At 43.6% G+C, this 17,075-nt stretch overlaps 1 protein-coding gene across 1 annotated transcript in view; it reads right to left on the bottom strand.

The window, feature by feature from the left end:
- The window catches only part of Lonrf2 (LON peptidase N-terminal domain and ring finger 2), a 35,484-nt gene that overhangs the window by 4,442 nt on the left and 13,967 nt on the right, over positions 1-17,075 (bottom strand). Inside the window, exons 3-11 of the mRNA XM_041655717.1 lie at positions 14,816-14,938; positions 13,729-13,881; positions 12,762-12,966; positions 12,319-12,412; positions 11,423-11,537; positions 9,656-9,777; positions 8,845-9,003; positions 5,868-6,030; positions 2,363-2,512 (exon numbers count right to left, since the gene is read on the bottom strand). Coding sequence (XP_041511651.1) covers positions 2,363-2,512; positions 5,868-6,030; positions 8,845-9,003; positions 9,656-9,777; positions 11,423-11,537; positions 12,319-12,412; positions 12,762-12,966; positions 13,729-13,881; positions 14,816-14,938 — 1,284 coding nt within the window. The remainder of the gene's footprint in view (positions 1-2,362; positions 2,513-5,867; positions 6,031-8,844; positions 9,004-9,655; positions 9,778-11,422; positions 11,538-12,318; positions 12,413-12,761; positions 12,967-13,728; positions 13,882-14,815; positions 14,939-17,075) is intronic.

Genomic DNA, 17,075 nt, shown 5'->3' with positions numbered 1-17,075 from the left:
ATCCTCCCTTAACTAAAATCCTTGTCATTGCAGGATAATGGTCTCCAAAGATTTCAGTGTCTGGGACTGTAAGTGGAAATGGGGGCTGTTGAAGATGTGGCCAAGTTACTACAATGGGAAGATTATCTTAGTTGACCGATGGAGCCGCATGGATCCTTCCAGGACTATGGCCAGGGGAGATGTGACATGAAGAAAGGAACTGGAGAGTGGCTGGCTTAATAGTGCCAAGGAAGGCCATCTTCAGAGGCTGAGGATGCCAGAAGCAGTCTCTCCTACAACCGCAAGGGGGCGACGCGCACTGCTATTGCTGCGTCAGGCTTGGCGAAACAAACGCCAGTAGGGCTTCTGACCCACACGTTCTGTCTGGTAATACACGGGCACTGCTGCCGCCACAGCAGGGGTAGGAAGTAACTCTACCCACCAATTAGAGATTAACTTGAATTGATTAGTGTAACTGCTTTCCTTTTGAATCCGAGACAGTACAGTGGGGAAAGGGAGTGGTAAGAAGGGGTGGCCAGGAAGGAATGGAGGTGATTTTAGAATCTAAAGCAGGGCCTCCTAAACTTGAGCTACTCATGACATTTTTAACCTAAGGATTTTTTACAACTCTAGGCACAGAGGTACCCTGCATCTGCTAATACAAATCAAAAATAAATCATAAATAGATTATTCTTAAACAATTCTTTTATATAATTGTAACATTTATTAAAGGTTAAAGTAAATTCAACACTAATTAGATATGTGTGATTATTTATTTTTACACACAATAAATAAATCTTGGCTGAAATACTGAATATAGAGCACTGTCAATGTTTTTCAGAACCAAACGAAATTCTGAATTTACACAGCTATCAATGTTGAGAATGCCAACTTCATATAAATACAGCATGTTTGGGGCCATTTCAGAAAATGCTCAAAATATTGTCCTAATCCCAAGCCAAAATTCATTTATTGATTTTTTTTAAATGAGATTCAAGCTAGCAACTGTCCTGATTAGCATCATCTGTTGCACTGGCCCAGCCTGGAGTCGTCTGAGGGATTCTCAGTTGATTACCTAAGTCAGAGCGGCCCGTGGCCACAAGACAGTCTCTGAAGCACTGTCTCTGAGCATTAATTGATGCAGCTGGGCCCAGCTCACTGTGGGTGGCACCATCCCTAAGCAGGTGGCCTGAATCATATAAGAAATCAGCTGAGCACGAGCAGGCGAGAAACCAGTGAGCAGTATTCCTCCACGGTTCTGCTTCAGCCCCTGCTCGACTCCTTGCCTGGTTTCCCTCAGTGATGAGTTGGGACCAAGAAGTGTAAGTCAAATAAACCCTTTCCTCCAAAGTCTCTTTCGGCCAGCGGACGTCATAAAGCGACAGGAACGAAACTAGAACAGCAACTCAAACAATTTTTCAAGTCAAGCATTCTAACCAAAGGCACACTGATGTGACAGAGACCAAGAGACTGCCGGCAAATTGTTCTCTCTCTCTCTCTCTTTTTTTTTTTTTTTTGGTTTTTTCGAGACAGGGTTTCTCTGTGGCTTTGGAGCCTGTCCTGGAACTAGCTCTTGTAGACCAGGCTGATCTCGAACTCACAGAGATCCACCTGCCTCTGCCTCCCGAGTGCTGGGATTAAAGGCATGTGCCACCATCGCCCGGCCGGCAAATTGTTCTTAATGCTCACATTTAGTTGTGTGACCCCCCATAAGGAGTTACAAGAAACAGCACTGAAGCAGAGGGTAAAGGAAAGATTCACCCAAGAATCGGAAGATGGAAACAGATGGGGAAAGACAAAACGCATTTCACTTTATACGAAACATGTTGAAAGCTGGCCCCTCCCACTACATGCACGATTTCTGCCATCCAGAGGCTCACACAGAGCAGCTGGAAGGAACTATGTACTTCGTAAGCATTCTGCACCTGAGCAGCTCTGTCATTAGAAGGTGATGCATTAGAGCTTAGATACACACCACAAGCTGCCCATCTGCTTCCTGAAGGGTCAGTTGCAACAAAAACTACTGGGCTGTCAGTAAGGACCTAAGGCTTCCAAGACAGCGATGGCTGTGGGGTTTTCTCTTCAGGCACTCAACATCTTGCTTGGCATGCGCAAGACAGAGATGAAGCATGGTGTTCTGAGCTAACGGAATGATTTTTGTTTGAGGTGATCTTCGTGCACGGATAGAAAACGTTGATCTAGCTACTCTGCTACACAAGGCACAGGCTGCTGTACTAAGTCTTCTTTGGGAAGCTAGAACTCAAGCTGGCTCACGGTCACGACGGCACACAGTGCTGCGCTGCTGAGTTTATCACAGAATGAGCAGCCTTGTCACATGACCATGGGAAACAGCAGCATGACCAGAGAAGGGAAGAAAGCCTACCTGTGCCTCAGGCTCCCTGTCTGGCATCGACCCAAAAAGGTTTAGTATTTTCGTTTTCATGGGATCCTGGAGAGAAGCAAGCCAGGAAACAACTTCCTGGTACACTGACTCATGGAGGGCGGTGAGTTCTTCATACTCTGGACCTTCCACCTGGCCAGAGAAGACAGAGAGACATTTCAGTAATCCATGCAGACATAGGCCTCTGCACACTGGTAACCTCTGACAGGTAGGTGGATTTGTGACATCTACTTCTTCACTAATGACACAAAATGACATGTTTACTATAGAAATATTTGCTTTTTAATAAGTCTGAGATCTACGAATTGCACCCTGGTTCTTCTCTTAAGATTCTAATGTGAGCACGTATCCAACGTTATAAATAACTGTCCATGGGTACAGATTATGTATCTGATATATAATAAGTTATTTACCCATATACATAAGATACACTTTGAATATCCTGACATTTTATTTTTAAAATGATTTTTAAAATGCCAGTAATACAAATATGCATACAGAGGAACCAACAAGACAATAATACCAAGTAAGAATGTCCAGTACCAAGCCTGACAACCTCATTTTGGTCATCAGAACCCTCGTGATAGAAGGGAAGTACAGATTCCTGCAGGTTATCCTCTGATCTCCACATGCACACTGTGTGTGCGCACACAACACAACAAAGAAATAAATATACACAAGAGAACTTTTTGTTGGGTATTGCAGAACAAGGAATCAGAGCTAGTATTTTACAAACCATTTTCCTAATACCAAATCACACTCCAGGAGCTGTGCTGGGCGGCACCATGACCACCAACAATAGCAACTGCTCAGCCATACTGCAGTGTGTTGTGCCTGGCATCTGATACTCCTCACTGTCCAGCCAATCATTTGGCTCCACCTCAACCCTGCTTAGGATGATCTGGCAGAGCACGGGACTAGTGATTGGGCGTGTCTTAGCTTCACTGTCGGCTATCATGTATGTGTGTCAGTCAAGATCACAGCTTTGTAAAGCAGAATAAACCATCCAGGTCTTTTCTGGGTAGAAAACTCTTGAAGCTACAAAATCCACAGAAATTGTAACAGACAGAAAGAACCATCATAGGTTTGACTTACACAGATCAACATTCATATGTAATTGGGATTTTCTTTAAAATTACTTCATAAGCATCTTTTAAAGCCAGTTTTAAAGTAAATCCATACCGCAATAAAAATAAGGTGTCATTGGGCTGGAGAGATGGCTCAGTGGTTAAGAGCATTGCCTGTTCTTCCAAAGGTCCTGAGTTCAATTCCCAGCAACCACATGGTGGCCCACAACCATCTGTAATGAGGTCTGATGCCCTCTTCTGGTCTTCAGGCATATACACAGACAGAATATTGTATACATAATAAGTAAATAAATAAATATTAAAAAAAATAAGGTGTCATTGATGGCAATACTAATAACGCTTCATTAGATCTGTTGTCAGTTCCGTAGGACGAGCCTGAGAACTTCCACACTGGATCAGTCTTTGCAGCCAGCCCCATGGTCCAGGGGTCCTGGAGTTGGGCACCCTGAGGTCACTTTGATCTTTGAGGCTCTCAGGGCCTTAAGCCACCAGAAGTGGCAGCTGGGATCAGATGGAACCAGTACTCCGGGCATGATCCCACTTGAATGAACATGCGTCTACGTCTCCAGTGTGACTTCTAGTGTGATGTGAGAGGGTACATGCTTTTATATCCACATTTCAGATTTGCGGCAAAAATGGAAAAGAGGGATACAATAATCCAAAGTATTTCCTCTCACTAAGCATTCCTAATTTTGTTATAACAAAATTTATAGACCCCTCCCTCTCTGCCACAGATCTGGTGGGGCTCAAGGAATCCTGTCAACTGCACAAGGCCGCACAACCACCACGCCAGCCCCTGTACGAGGAAGCCAGCACCCTACACCAGACAGAGAACACAGCTACTACCCAGAAAGACTCCCCAGCCCCATCCCAATCAGATGAAAAGTCCACCTTGCAATTCCGACTTCTGTCCAGGCCACGTGTTTCCTGTTTCTGGAAGTAGTCAATAAGACAAGGCTTTTGCCTGCTGTCTGTGTGTAGCGAATATGCAGTGTGCAGCCTCCCATGATTGGTTCCCCTCTCTGCCTGGCTGTAGACTCACCCATGCTGACAGAGCACTAGTTCGTTAGGTTTTGTCTCTGATAAGTCTCTACTGTAGGATGAACTGGAATAGCTCATCCATCTGCCCGAGGGGCATCTAGACCACCTCCACTTTCAGCTACTGGCGAGGCAGTATGGACATCTCTAAACATCTTCATGAGGACCTGTTCAAAACACTTTGCTGATTTGTCAGAATATGTGCTCTGGCATTTCTGTAAGATAAAAATATTTCCCGAAGGGTGAGAGATTTTTATACTCGCTTTGAAAGGCTCTTTCAAGCACGACTGTTTTGTGTTCGACCTCACTCTGGACCATATGAGGAATCACCGCTGGGACTCAAACGCTGGCCGTCACCACATTGTTAGCCCTTTCCCCGAGGTATGTATTTTATATGTATGGGTGTTTTGCCTACATGCATGTCTGTGCATTTCTGGGGAGGCTGTAAGAGGGCATCTGCTTTCTTGGAACCTGAGATACAGAAGGTCACAAGCCACCATGTGAGTGCTGGGAATCGAACTTGGGTCCTCTGGAAGAGAAGCCAGTGCTTTTAACCACTTAGCCATCTCCCTGGCAACTCCCACCATGTCTTAATAAATAACATTGTATTGAAAACCAGTCTAACACAGTCCTTTACACATGGCCTATTGCTGCTTATTAATCCTAAGAATAGAAACTAGTTGCAGCAGAGACCACATGTCTTGCAGGGTCTAAAGCACAATCATCAGTTAGTGTCTAGGAGAACCGAGCCAGAATATCTCCCGCAGATACCCAAGTCTATATAAAATGATGTACCACTTACATAAAGCCCACACATGTCCATCCCCCTTATAATCTGAGCCATCTATAGATTACTTGACCTACTAGAAACAGTTGTTACACTCTATTGTTTTGTTTTGGAGACAGTGTTAGGCAACGTTGCCCAGGCTGGCCTCACATGTGGGTTCATCATTCCTTCTTCAGTCTAGAGCATCTAGGACTACAGGTGGATGCTACGTGCAGTTATACCCTGCTGTTTAGGGAATAACGGTAAGACAAACATGTCTATACATTTGTAGAGGCATAGTTGTTTTTGTAATGCTCAATGCACCATCAACTGACTCTATGAAGAAACCAGAGACAGAATTGTCACCTGATATGTGTCTGGTCTTTATAGGAAAAGTGTGTCAGTCCCCAGCCTCAAATATCAAACATGGAACCACAAGCCCAGGCTCCCTAAGGGCATTTCAATGTAGGAGATTTCTCTACTAACTTTAACCCAAGTGAAGATGCAACAACTCAAGTGCTGGATTAGGACGCAAATAACACTGTAAGCACAACAGAGAGGAAAACAGAATGAGGCCCTGTAAAATGACCCTCACCTTCTCGTCTTCCAGGTATTCGATGTCCGCAGTGTTATAGCCATCCCTGTGGCGGTGGCTGAGCACTCTGAAGCGGCTAATCCCGACTGCATCCACAATGGAGCTTCCGTCGGGGAAAGTTCTGATGTCCTTTATCTCCAGCATGCAGCCGAACTCCGAAATCCTGAAAGGACGGGTGGGCGGGGAAAGAGGCAACTGTGTGATTAAATTCAGATGCCTTCCTTTCCTCTAAAGTCTGGCTTTCAAAAGCAACGCAAAACCAGACTGAACAGTGGGTGTCCCTACATCGGGTCAGCAAGGTTATCATCCAATGAGATAATGTGTCCTTCTGTTGAGTACTGCCTACACTGGAGATGGAGACGGCTTGACAGAGGCCTCAGGCCTCAGCATCAAATGAGCAAGAGCTCTGGAAGGATCTGAGGTATGGGAAAAGACCAAATTTTAAATGGAGTGCTTTAGCCACTTAGCCAGGCCGTATTGCGTGTCCAGTACGCACAATATTTGGTGTTGCTCAGGCACTCTGCTCCTGGCCCACGAAGAATCTCCCCACTTTCACGTGCACTGTCCAATCAAAGTCCTGAGGCAGGCAGTCTACAGTCACTGCCTGTCTCTCTGCCTCCCCTTTACATCCCACCACTCCCTGTAAGATCCCAACAGAAGATACAGATACCCTCCAGGTGGCCACAGTCAGTGGGCACGTCCTGCCGCTGAACTAACACCCTCTACGCTTCTCTACACTCAGTGACCTCTCTGGTCCTCCACACTGCGTTCCCTGCCTGCTTCTGACACGCTGGGATACCCAGGATGTCACCCTTAGCCACCCCATCTATTTTTCTCACACGCTGGGATACCCAGGATGTCACCCTTAGCCGCCCCCTCTATTCTTCTCACACGCTGGGATACCCAGGATGTCACCCTTAGCCGCCCCCTCTATTCTCACAGCAACACTTTCCCTGGAGCTCTTCCCGTGTTTATTACTAAACCCTCATCAGTGTTTCGGTGATACTCATGATTGGACACACAGGGGTATTTAATATGTACCTGCGACAGCTTCACGGAACACGGGAGCTTATTTATGATTTCAGTCAAGATTTGAAACCTAAGATGCTTGCTTCCTAAGTCCTACAGTGAGCAACGGCACCATGTATCTCCTAAACTGAAGATGACTGTGGATTCTCAAGTCACAAACCACTTCCCCACCTAATAAAATCTTCCCTTCCTGGCTCTCTAACAGAACACTCTCATTCCCACCTGTGGTGTGCACATACGTAGGAGCAGCCAGAAGATGGCCTGTGTTTTTCTAGCTATAGGCAAACAACCTCCGAATGCCAGCTCTTCCATGTCTGCCTCAGCTGCAGAGCCCATCCCATCTAGGAGCACCTTACCTGGTCTGTGGACAAGAACCCATGAGTGGGGCAAACGCCTCTTGCCTGCAGCTCCCAGCAGATGCGGCCTTGTGCTGCTCCACAACGGGCCATCGCTGTGCTTTTACAAACTACCTGATTTCAAACACACTGCTATCCCTCTGGCTTCCCTCCCTGCCCTACACTAGGGGGACTCGGGTGCCCTCTGTCCTCTGGTGTGTTTGAGAAGTCTTGGAGTAACTGCTGTAGCTTTACACACTACTTCTACTGACTTCTGATGAGCCCAATCATAATATATGCTAACTTACTAAGCCCTTGCACACAATTGTACATGGTCAGCGTCATATGTTAAAAAAATCTTTGCCTGCTCCCAGTTGTGAAAATAATTTCTAATATTTTCTCTTAATCTCTCTTTTATATTTTCTGATTCACGGTTTTCACAACAGGAATCTGTTAGAAACATATACATAATAACATAAAGAAGGGAAGAGGCTTTTGCTTTCCTACTTAGACTGCACACTGCCCACTACTTTGATTGGCAGCTTAAGCTGGTGTTCTCTCTCCTTCATGCAATTATATATGAATCTGGAGTTCATATTTGAGCAGAGCTCATCTCCATGTTCTGAGTGCAGCTTAGGATTCTGATATGGGGGGGGGGGGAATGTCCTTCTTTCTGGTCATTTGATTTGTTCAAAACTATCTGGTCCTTTGCTGTCATGCTGATTGTAAAACGGGTAAATAAAATCCTTTTGGGATATGAATGAAATGAAGGAGCTGTATAGAAATGGCCTCCTATGGAAATTGAGTCTTAGCATCCACTAACCAGGCTGGCCTTTCAGGTACAGCTTCATAGATATGAATCGGTCAAGTTTTAGGATTTTTTTTTCATACATGTGTATTCTCTTAAAAATTGATTTACCCCTGGGTGTTTATGGTAGGATCTGTTGAGTGGTTCTTAAAACACATTCTCCTCTTCCTCCCAGGCACATGGACAGATTATGTGTCCTGCCCTCCTTCACAGCAGGTGACAGCATACAGGAGGTGGCTTTTTTCCCCTCCAGAATCCTCTAGGGGTGCATTACCACCAGCTGCCATTTGGATATGACAACATCAAGGTCATGACCACGGTGCACTAGAAAAACCTCTCAGCACAAGAAGGGACTCAAGTTCTGAAATCAAGCCCCAGCAGCCTGTTGCCTCACAACATCCTCTCCAGACAACTGAGGTGAAGCAATAAGAAGTGAAAACAGGTGGCTGGAGAGATGGCTCAAGGGTTAAGAACACCGGCTATTCTTCCAAAGGACCTGGGTTCAATTCCTAGCACCCACACGGCAGCTCACAACTGTCTGTAAATCCAGCTCCAGAGGACCTGAGGACACAGTCACACAGACACACATGCAGGCAATATACCAATGTATATAAAAATAAATAAATCTTTTTAAAAAAGAAGTAAAAACAGGTGGCCTGGTTTGCATAAAACCAAAAGCCATGAGCTTATACTTTTTGAAAAGCAATTAGAACGACTAACGATTTCCAGGTGTCACCTTTAGTTGCTCTTCAGGACAAAGAGGAAGTTTGCCCTTAATCAGGAGCCTTGAGACGCTGTTTCTTACCCTGCATTTTCTGAAGACAAACACATGCCAAATCGCTTGGTGCCGGTTTCCATGCATCTTCTTATCATGAGCCGATAGCTGGGCTCAAAGACATGGAGAGGGCAGGAAACCGTAGGGAAGGTCATGGCACACACAAAGATGGGCACATCTCGGGTCAGACTGCAGAGCAAGGGGAAATGTTAGCTTCGATGCGTAAGCTGTTCAGAACAGAAGCGAGCAGTTGCTATAGCAACCAGAGCAGCCAGCAGAACAACGTGAGCCTGACTCAGGGCTAAGTGTGCGATGACGTCTCCACTCAGCCAGTTTGCAGCCAAGTCTGTCCTCCTTAATGTCATGTTTGAGAATTTTAGAGCATCCTGTGTTATAGCACTGTACTTGGAAAACATACAGCTTTGGATTATACTTAAAATATTGCACAAAGCAAAAAGTACACAGCACACAAAGGCATCAAGTTTTACATAAGACGCGGAGGATCGACCGGGTCTACATGGAAACACACACTTTAACCAGCTGGAGAGAGGAAATTTCCATGAGTCACAATCCTGCTTCCTGTTCTGGTGTTTGCTTTTCCATTTAGAAAGATGGTCAGGTACAGAAAATAAATATGCAACTTTCAAAAAAATAGATTTTGAAATATTTCTTATGACTTACACTTATATACCCACAAATATTTTCCAACTAACCTTTTCTATTTAAAGGCCAAAAAAAATCTGTTATGAAAAAAAAAAACAAAATCTAAGATAAGGTGTCAATGAAGATTGTCCTCAGTATTCTGCACCAAAGACCGACTTCATGTGATAGAATCACTTACTCCGATAGTTCCAGCATTTCTTCATCGTGAATCCTCTTCCTATCAGACAGCTCATCTGGTAAGTACCGGAGTATCAGTTCTTCAACCAGAACAGTCACATGAAAGTTTCTGGTTGCCAACAACTGTAATAAAAGGTATATTAAATGATACCAAATGGCAATTACTCCTACAGGACAATGATCAGCACGGAGCTGGCTCTTGTTCTGTACATGTGAGAAAGGGGTTGCCGGGCATTTGCTGTTTGGGTGTCTAGTGCTCCCTGGCAATACAATAAAAACTGGACACTTGAAGTTTTTGTCCTCAAGGGGCTTATATTTAGTGAACGTCCAGGATGTTCCTGGATTTTTCGTTCCATTATGACTTTGTTGGTCAGCACACCGAGCGATTGGTATTACTGTGACATTTTCATCCACGTACATGATGCTCAGGTTTTGCTTCTTCGCCCAGCCTTTGTGAGACAGCGGGAAAAGTGCAAGCAAAAGGCTTGCGTTACAAACGGTCACAGAGGCCAGCTTTTGTTCTCATGAACATAGGGAGTCGTCCTCAGGTCCCTGGATCCCAGAAACACGGGTGCATCAGAGAACAGGGGAGGTGTGCCTGTCAGCAAGAGACGATACTAGCGTGGGGAAGACCACGGAGGAGCTCCCAAGTGAACTGCCACGTACACTCAGAACGTAAGGCACAGTATAACACTGATAACCATCCTGCGACCCCTGACAAGTCTAGAAATCTGCAATGTGAATGCAATTTAATAATGCAAGTGCATCATGCAACATAAGCCAAGTATGTACACACGTTTTAGAGAGGTAATGGTGATGACATATTTTAACATGCTTTGGCAACAAATTAGAAGTTATACTTGCTTTCTTTTTTATTTTATGTGTGTGGTTGTTTTTTTTATTGATTTTAATTGAGCTCTACATTTTTCTCTGCTCTCCTCCCTGCCTCCCCCCTCCCCACTTCAACCCTCCCCTAAGGTCCCCATGCTCCCAATTAACTCAGGGGATCTTGTCTTTTTCTACTTCCCACGGAGATCAGATCTATGTAAGTCTCTCTTAGTGTCCTCGTTGCTGTCTAAGTTCAATTTTATTTCATTTTAATATCCTCTCCTGCCACGTCGGACTTTTGAAAAGTTATTTAGCCTAGGAGGATGCTTCAGTGCGTGCTAGAGGGGGAGAAAGGAAAGGATAAAGCGTGTTATCTAGAAGCTGCATGTTTCTTCTGGAAGATAATTAAAACAGAGGTTACCAGTGAGAACAACAGAGCCAGCACACAGCTCTGCAATGCTATTCATTTCATCTGTCTTATCTGCACGCTCAGCATAAATGGACTCCAGAGTTTTGATTTGGGTTAAATGTCAACAGATAATTTCCATTTATACACTACATTTTACCGGCTTTGGCTTCGGACCAAAGGCAGTAGCGACTGATGACTGGGAAGAGCATAAAAGAGATTGGACAGCCGAGTGGAGCAACCCAGACACATGAGCGTATCACAGTATGTCAAACGGTTTGGTATGACTATATATATATCCTGATAGCTCTTTTCAACCTAACTCAATGATTTATACCTGAAAATTACTTTATTTGGCTACTTCTGCATCTAATGCTTCCTTATTGTTCTGGCTGATGAAAGAGGTGGGAAATGACCCATATTAGATTTTTTTTTTAAAAAAAAGTCTGATTTTTAACAAGTAGATGGTAGAAGAGAAGCATGAAATATTTATCAAAGCACAAGAGGGGCCTTTTGATTTCACAAACCACTTACTTCTGAAAGCTTGTCTTTGCACAGTGGGCAGTGTGGAGCATGGTCAAGGCAGCGCTGGAGGCATTTCAGGCAAAATGTGTGTCCGCAGGGCGTAGTGACAGGTTCAAAGAGCAACCTAGAAAGAAGACCATGGGTTTCCACCAGGATATCTCCAGAATAGACGTTCAAAAACCTGCTTAAAAGGATGCCCTATGCAGTTTCCATCCAGCCGTGGGAGTCATTTGTATCCATTCCTCTTGTACATCCTCACTAAACTTTTAGAAAGTAAATCAATTATTACTGATATATATTACGTTGGCTAATTTTACGTTATTTTGACACCAGCTATAGTCATTTAAGAAGAGGAAACCCTAATTGAGAAAAATGTCTTTATAAGATTGGGCTATAGGCAAGCCGTTAGAGCATTTTTTAAATTAGTGAATGATGTGGGAGGGACCAGTTGATTGTGGGTGAGGCCACCCCTGGGGTGGTGATCCTGGGTTCTAAAAATAATCAGGCTGAGCAAGCCATAGGGAGCAAGCCAGTAAGCAGCACCGTTCCACGGCCTCTGTACCAGCTCCTGTCTCCAGGTTCCTGCCCTGTTTGAATTCCTGTCCTGGCTTCCTTCATTGACAGACTACGGATGTTGAAGTGTAAGCCAAATAAACCTTTTCCTCCCCAAAACTGTTTTTGGTCATGGTGTTTTATCATAGCAGTAGTAACTCATATTAACACACACATACACACTCATACACACACACTTACACACACTTACACACTCACATACACTTACACACTCACACACACATGCGTATGTAGGCGTATATGTGCATCTTCAACAGCAGCCCTTGCATGTGGTTATAGAATTCACAAACACCCACTTTTTAAAAGACCTATATGAATTCTATCCAGCTCACCTCATACACAGAGCACACTCAAAGTCAGCAAGGTCAATCGTGAACTCTGGCTCCTCCAGAGAGTTCACGTTCCCCTGAGGTGAGGAATCCACATCTGAAAAATTTTCAAATGTTGTAACAAACATCCAAACTTCTGAGAAACACCCTATGACAAACGTATTTCTTCTGGACACAATGTTTCAATATCAGTGTTAACAAATGCTGCTGAAGAAAAATTCTTACAAGAATTGACCAAGGAGGTGTGAATTCAGGGAAAACCATCCAAGTGTTTGTTCTCTTCCTCACTATAAAGCCCCAACAAAATTTGCTCTAGAAAGAAAGCTGGTATACTCATTTCTGTATGGATTTTACTGTGTTAAGATCTTTTACAAATTCATCGGAGTACTCACTAATACTCTACCCTTTTGATTTCAGAATATCACGGCAAGCAACACTTAGCTGACCTTTCTTGGGAACTTTCTCGGGGGTGTTCCCATCACACTCATCTTCTGTGTCACTTGGGAGCTGTCTCTTTAAAGTGCTGCTCGGTGCTGCTGGAAAGACGCTTTCTAAAGCCTTTTTGTCCTCTTCACGGTTTTGGCCCATAATAAAATACAAAACCGAAGAATTGATTTCCTTCTTGACTGCATCAGACCTCTCAGATGGATTCTATCGAGAAAGAGAGAGAATCCTGGATATTGAAGAGCCATAGGATACAAGGGAAACAAAACCAAAGAAGCCGACATGCAGTAAGCCTTCTTAAAACTCTCTGGAAAGGGGCCGTGGGGAAAGCACTTATTGTACAAGCGTGAGCCTTGGGGTTAGAGCCTTGGAGCCTTGGGTTTGCATCTGTTTGCAAAAGCTGGGCATGTCTGTCACGTCAGTGTGAGGGGAGACAGCCAGGCCAGCTGAAACAGCATGCCTCAGGGTCAGCGAGAGGTCCTGTCTCAGAACATAAGTGGGAGCAACAGAAGATGACACCCAACAGTTACCCCTAGTCTCTACACACACAAAATCAACTTCTGAGGAAAAGGGAGTGCCCATGCTCCCGAGCCTGACTGGCTTTGTCAATCAGGTAATCAGATGTGCTTTACACTTCTCGTGGTAGAACACAGGATAATTTCTTTCCGAGAAGACCAATCTGCAAACCTATAGCCTATACATCAATGTATACATTATATATCACATGTCCAGATCTGTCTCTGCTTTCTTTTTTCTCCAAGACAAAATAATATGAGGTCTCCTGACGTTTAGGAGGTGTTCCTAAACAGTTTGGAGGGGCTCCGGGGCTCCCATCTGTGCTGTTCCGTTAGTTCTGCCCACTTCATTTAAAAGCTTTGACTAGTGTTTACATCTAGTCATAGGATCCATGATGCCCCGGGAACTGCCAAATAGTAAAGTCACCCAGCGGCAGACACATGCAATTCACACCTCAGGACTGCCCGTATTCGCGTTCCTGCCTTCTTCCACAGGACACTGGGGATTCATCTGGCCATCACAGTGGGCCTCTGGTCCACTTTGGGTAGAAGCTGTTGAATTCTGATGCTCACTTTCTGAAGCTGAAAACAACACCTCACATATTACCTGTAAATTTTTCAAGAAGAGAAAAGACGTTGTAAAAAATCCACTGGGTAGTGTGTGTGGGTCTCTAACATATTTTAGAGGTTCAGAGTCAACACAAGCCAAACAGGTCTGTAAAAAAAATGGCAAAGAACAACCACCGTATTCCAGCCACTAATCTCTTAAAATACTAACATTTTGAAACTATACATAATGTGTTAAGAACTGTAGATTCTAGCCCCTTTCCACCCATCTTACCAATGGTAAAATATGGGAATGTGCCCAGAGGAGGGAACCCAGAGACCCTTCTCTGCCTGAAAAACATGCTTCGAAGAAAGCAAGCTGTCCTTAAGTCCCCCCTAAGGCGGGTTCACACAACCGTGGGAGGAAAAACTGACTTGTGTTCCACTGTAGCACAAAGCAGAATGTGCTCATCAGCAGAGATCATAGTGTAGGCAGGCGGTAGCCGCGTGAGTTAAACCGTGTTCAAACAGGGAACACTGACAAAAGCAAACCAGAAACTCCCAGTCCCTGGAAATGCCACACAAAGACCAAGTGAGTACTGTCTAGGCATTTGGCTAGGATCCATTCCTAAAGTAAGCGTGACTCAGTACCTTCTGGACCACGCTGGTGAAGCGCAGCTGCACATCCCAGGTCAGTGTGCGGGGCAGAACTCTCCCTAGGATCAACACTCTGTCTCCACAGCCGTGGGCTGCAACCTGGCCTCCCGTGTCAGCCTCTCATCACAACTGAGGCAGGTGTACATCACCTCAGCAGACATTCTGCTGCATATCTAATTAGAGGTCCTCCAACGTGGCGCGTATGACTACGGTGTCGCTAACCGCACTATTGTGGGCATTTGAAATTACACGTGTTGCTCTCACAGGCAAGGGCTCCCGGCATGACACAAAGCCACACGTAACACCTGCAGGAGGAAGTCATTCACGAGAACACATACCTTGTGTGTTTCTTTCCTTGTTGACTTACATCCAGGATTTAAAGCAATGGAGTAGATAAATTCCTTCAGCCCTTCTTTACTTCTTCCCAATCCAGAAAGAATCTGAGCTTTTATACGGTGCCCCTGGATTTGCCCAAAGACAAACACAGCAAGATTATCTACATCTGGAGACAACAAGCCCCGGAAAATGTGTTAGAATGGTTTGCTACATCTTCAGATTAGGTGAATGGAAACAGTTCTTAAGACAAGATTCACTGTTTAATAAATACACCTACAATCAGAATGCATCAATGACTGTAACTGAGGTTCGTGCCCAAAGAAGTTCTAGAGGACATGCGAAGAAAGAAATGGAATCTATCAACCTAATTTTATTGTTTTTGATATTTATAAAATCCATATAATTTACAAAAACTGTTGAATAGCCAAGAAATTAGATTTATAAGATATTTATCATTACTCTTAAAGCTATCTTGAACAAAAGATCAAAGCCAGGTATACACATGAATTAATCTGAATTCAAAATATACTATAAATTATGACAGCAAAACAGTTATAATTTCTATATACCAGCAATCATCATTTGCTTAAATGTGTTCATGTGTGTGTGTGTGCCACAGGTATAGGTGACCTTAGAGGTCAAAAGAAGGTGTTGGGACTAAAAAGGCAGTGCGCTTTTTTATGTTTCTTTGATATTTTCATGTCTCTTTTACTAAAATACTGTTCAAATTCCTTAACCATTTAACCAGTTGTGTGGATTCCTACTGAATTGGTAAGCTCACTTCATATATGCTGAGTACAACTTCCCCTTATCATGCACTCTTCTCTGTTCCTAATTTGTGTTTAATTTTCATTTTTGCACCAATATCCTTTGAAGATCAGGAGTTTCAAATGTTTGGTGAAGACCTACTCACCAAATTCTTGCTTTTGTAATGTGTACTTTCTGGTCCCATTCGTTGGCCATTGATCTTACATTTATTTCCTTTCTTTTGTTCACCTCGCTTTTATTTAAGATTTATTTTTATTTCTGTGTCTGTGTGTGACTTTCTGAGTGTCTATGTCACCTGTACGCAGGTTTCTGCTGAGGCCAGAGGAAGATGGTGGATGCTCCTGAGCTAGAATTGAAGGCAGTTGTGAGCCACTCACCATGGCCAAACTCAAGTTGTCTGGAAGAACAGCAAGCCTTCTTAACCACTGAATCATCTTTCCAGTCTCTCATTTTTGGTTTGAATTTGCTCTTCTTGATCTAGCTTTAATCTTAGGATAGAAACTAGATTCTGGATCTTTGTCCTTTAGTAGGGGATGATGATATAAATTTCTTTCTAAGAACGACTTTAACTTGATCTAAGAAATCAAATGTACAATGTATTTTATCATTAACTTTAAATGATCACTGATTTGGGACCTTTGATCTTTAATAGGAGATGATAATAATATAAATTTCCCTCTAAGAATGACTTTAACTTCATTTAAGAAATTACATGTATAATATTTTTATCATTAATTTTAAGTATTTGACAGTTCTCTTTTGATTTCTTCTCTGTCCAAAGGACTACTTAAGAAATAAGTTGCAGCCAGGCTATGGTGGCGCACGCCTTTAATCCCAGCACTCGGGAGGCAGAGGCAGGCGGATCTCTGTGAGTTCGAGACCAGCCTGGTCTACAGAGCTAGTTCCAGGACAGGCACCAAAGCCACAGAGAAACCCTGTCTCGAAAAATAAAAAACAAAAAACAAAAACAAAAAGAAATAAGTTGCACTGAGAGAACATTCATTTGAAGACTTCAATATTTTGAATCTTGACGCTGTTTAATGCACACTGAATCCAACATATATTGCAAAAGATATGTATGCCATAGTTAATACATTGTCCTACAAGTGCCAGTTAGGGTGAGACGACGTCACCTTCTAAGTCTCTAAAGTATTCCTTAAGTTTCTACTGATAGTCTTGGAGAGTAATATGGTCATTTAATTTTTGCATACTTTATGTTTTCATAATACATTTTTACAGTCATTTAAACACGCTCACGTCTTCACATTTAAAGTGAATTTCTTGTGGATACTGTACTGTGGGTCTTGCTTTGCAGGCATGCTGACATCTCTTCCTACTTTGAATATGCTGCTCCCATGCTGACTGGCCTCCATAATGTCTCATGAGATGTTAAGCATCCATCTTGCTATTTCCCTATATGCCACGTTTTCTTGTCACTTTCAAGACTTCCTTAACAACTCTGGGCCTAAGCAGCAGATTGGTTGTGGTTTGAGT

The sequence above is a fragment of the Microtus oregoni genome, unplaced genomic scaffold, assembly GCF_018167655.1.
Source record: "Microtus oregoni isolate MIOR12 unplaced genomic scaffold, Mior012 000007F_ref0000211, whole genome shotgun sequence".
In the NCBI taxonomy this organism is placed as follows: domain Eukaryota; kingdom Metazoa; phylum Chordata; class Mammalia; order Rodentia; family Cricetidae; genus Microtus; species Microtus oregoni.
Note: the sequence above shows the minus strand (reverse complement) of the source record. Positions and strands in the feature narration are given on the sequence as shown.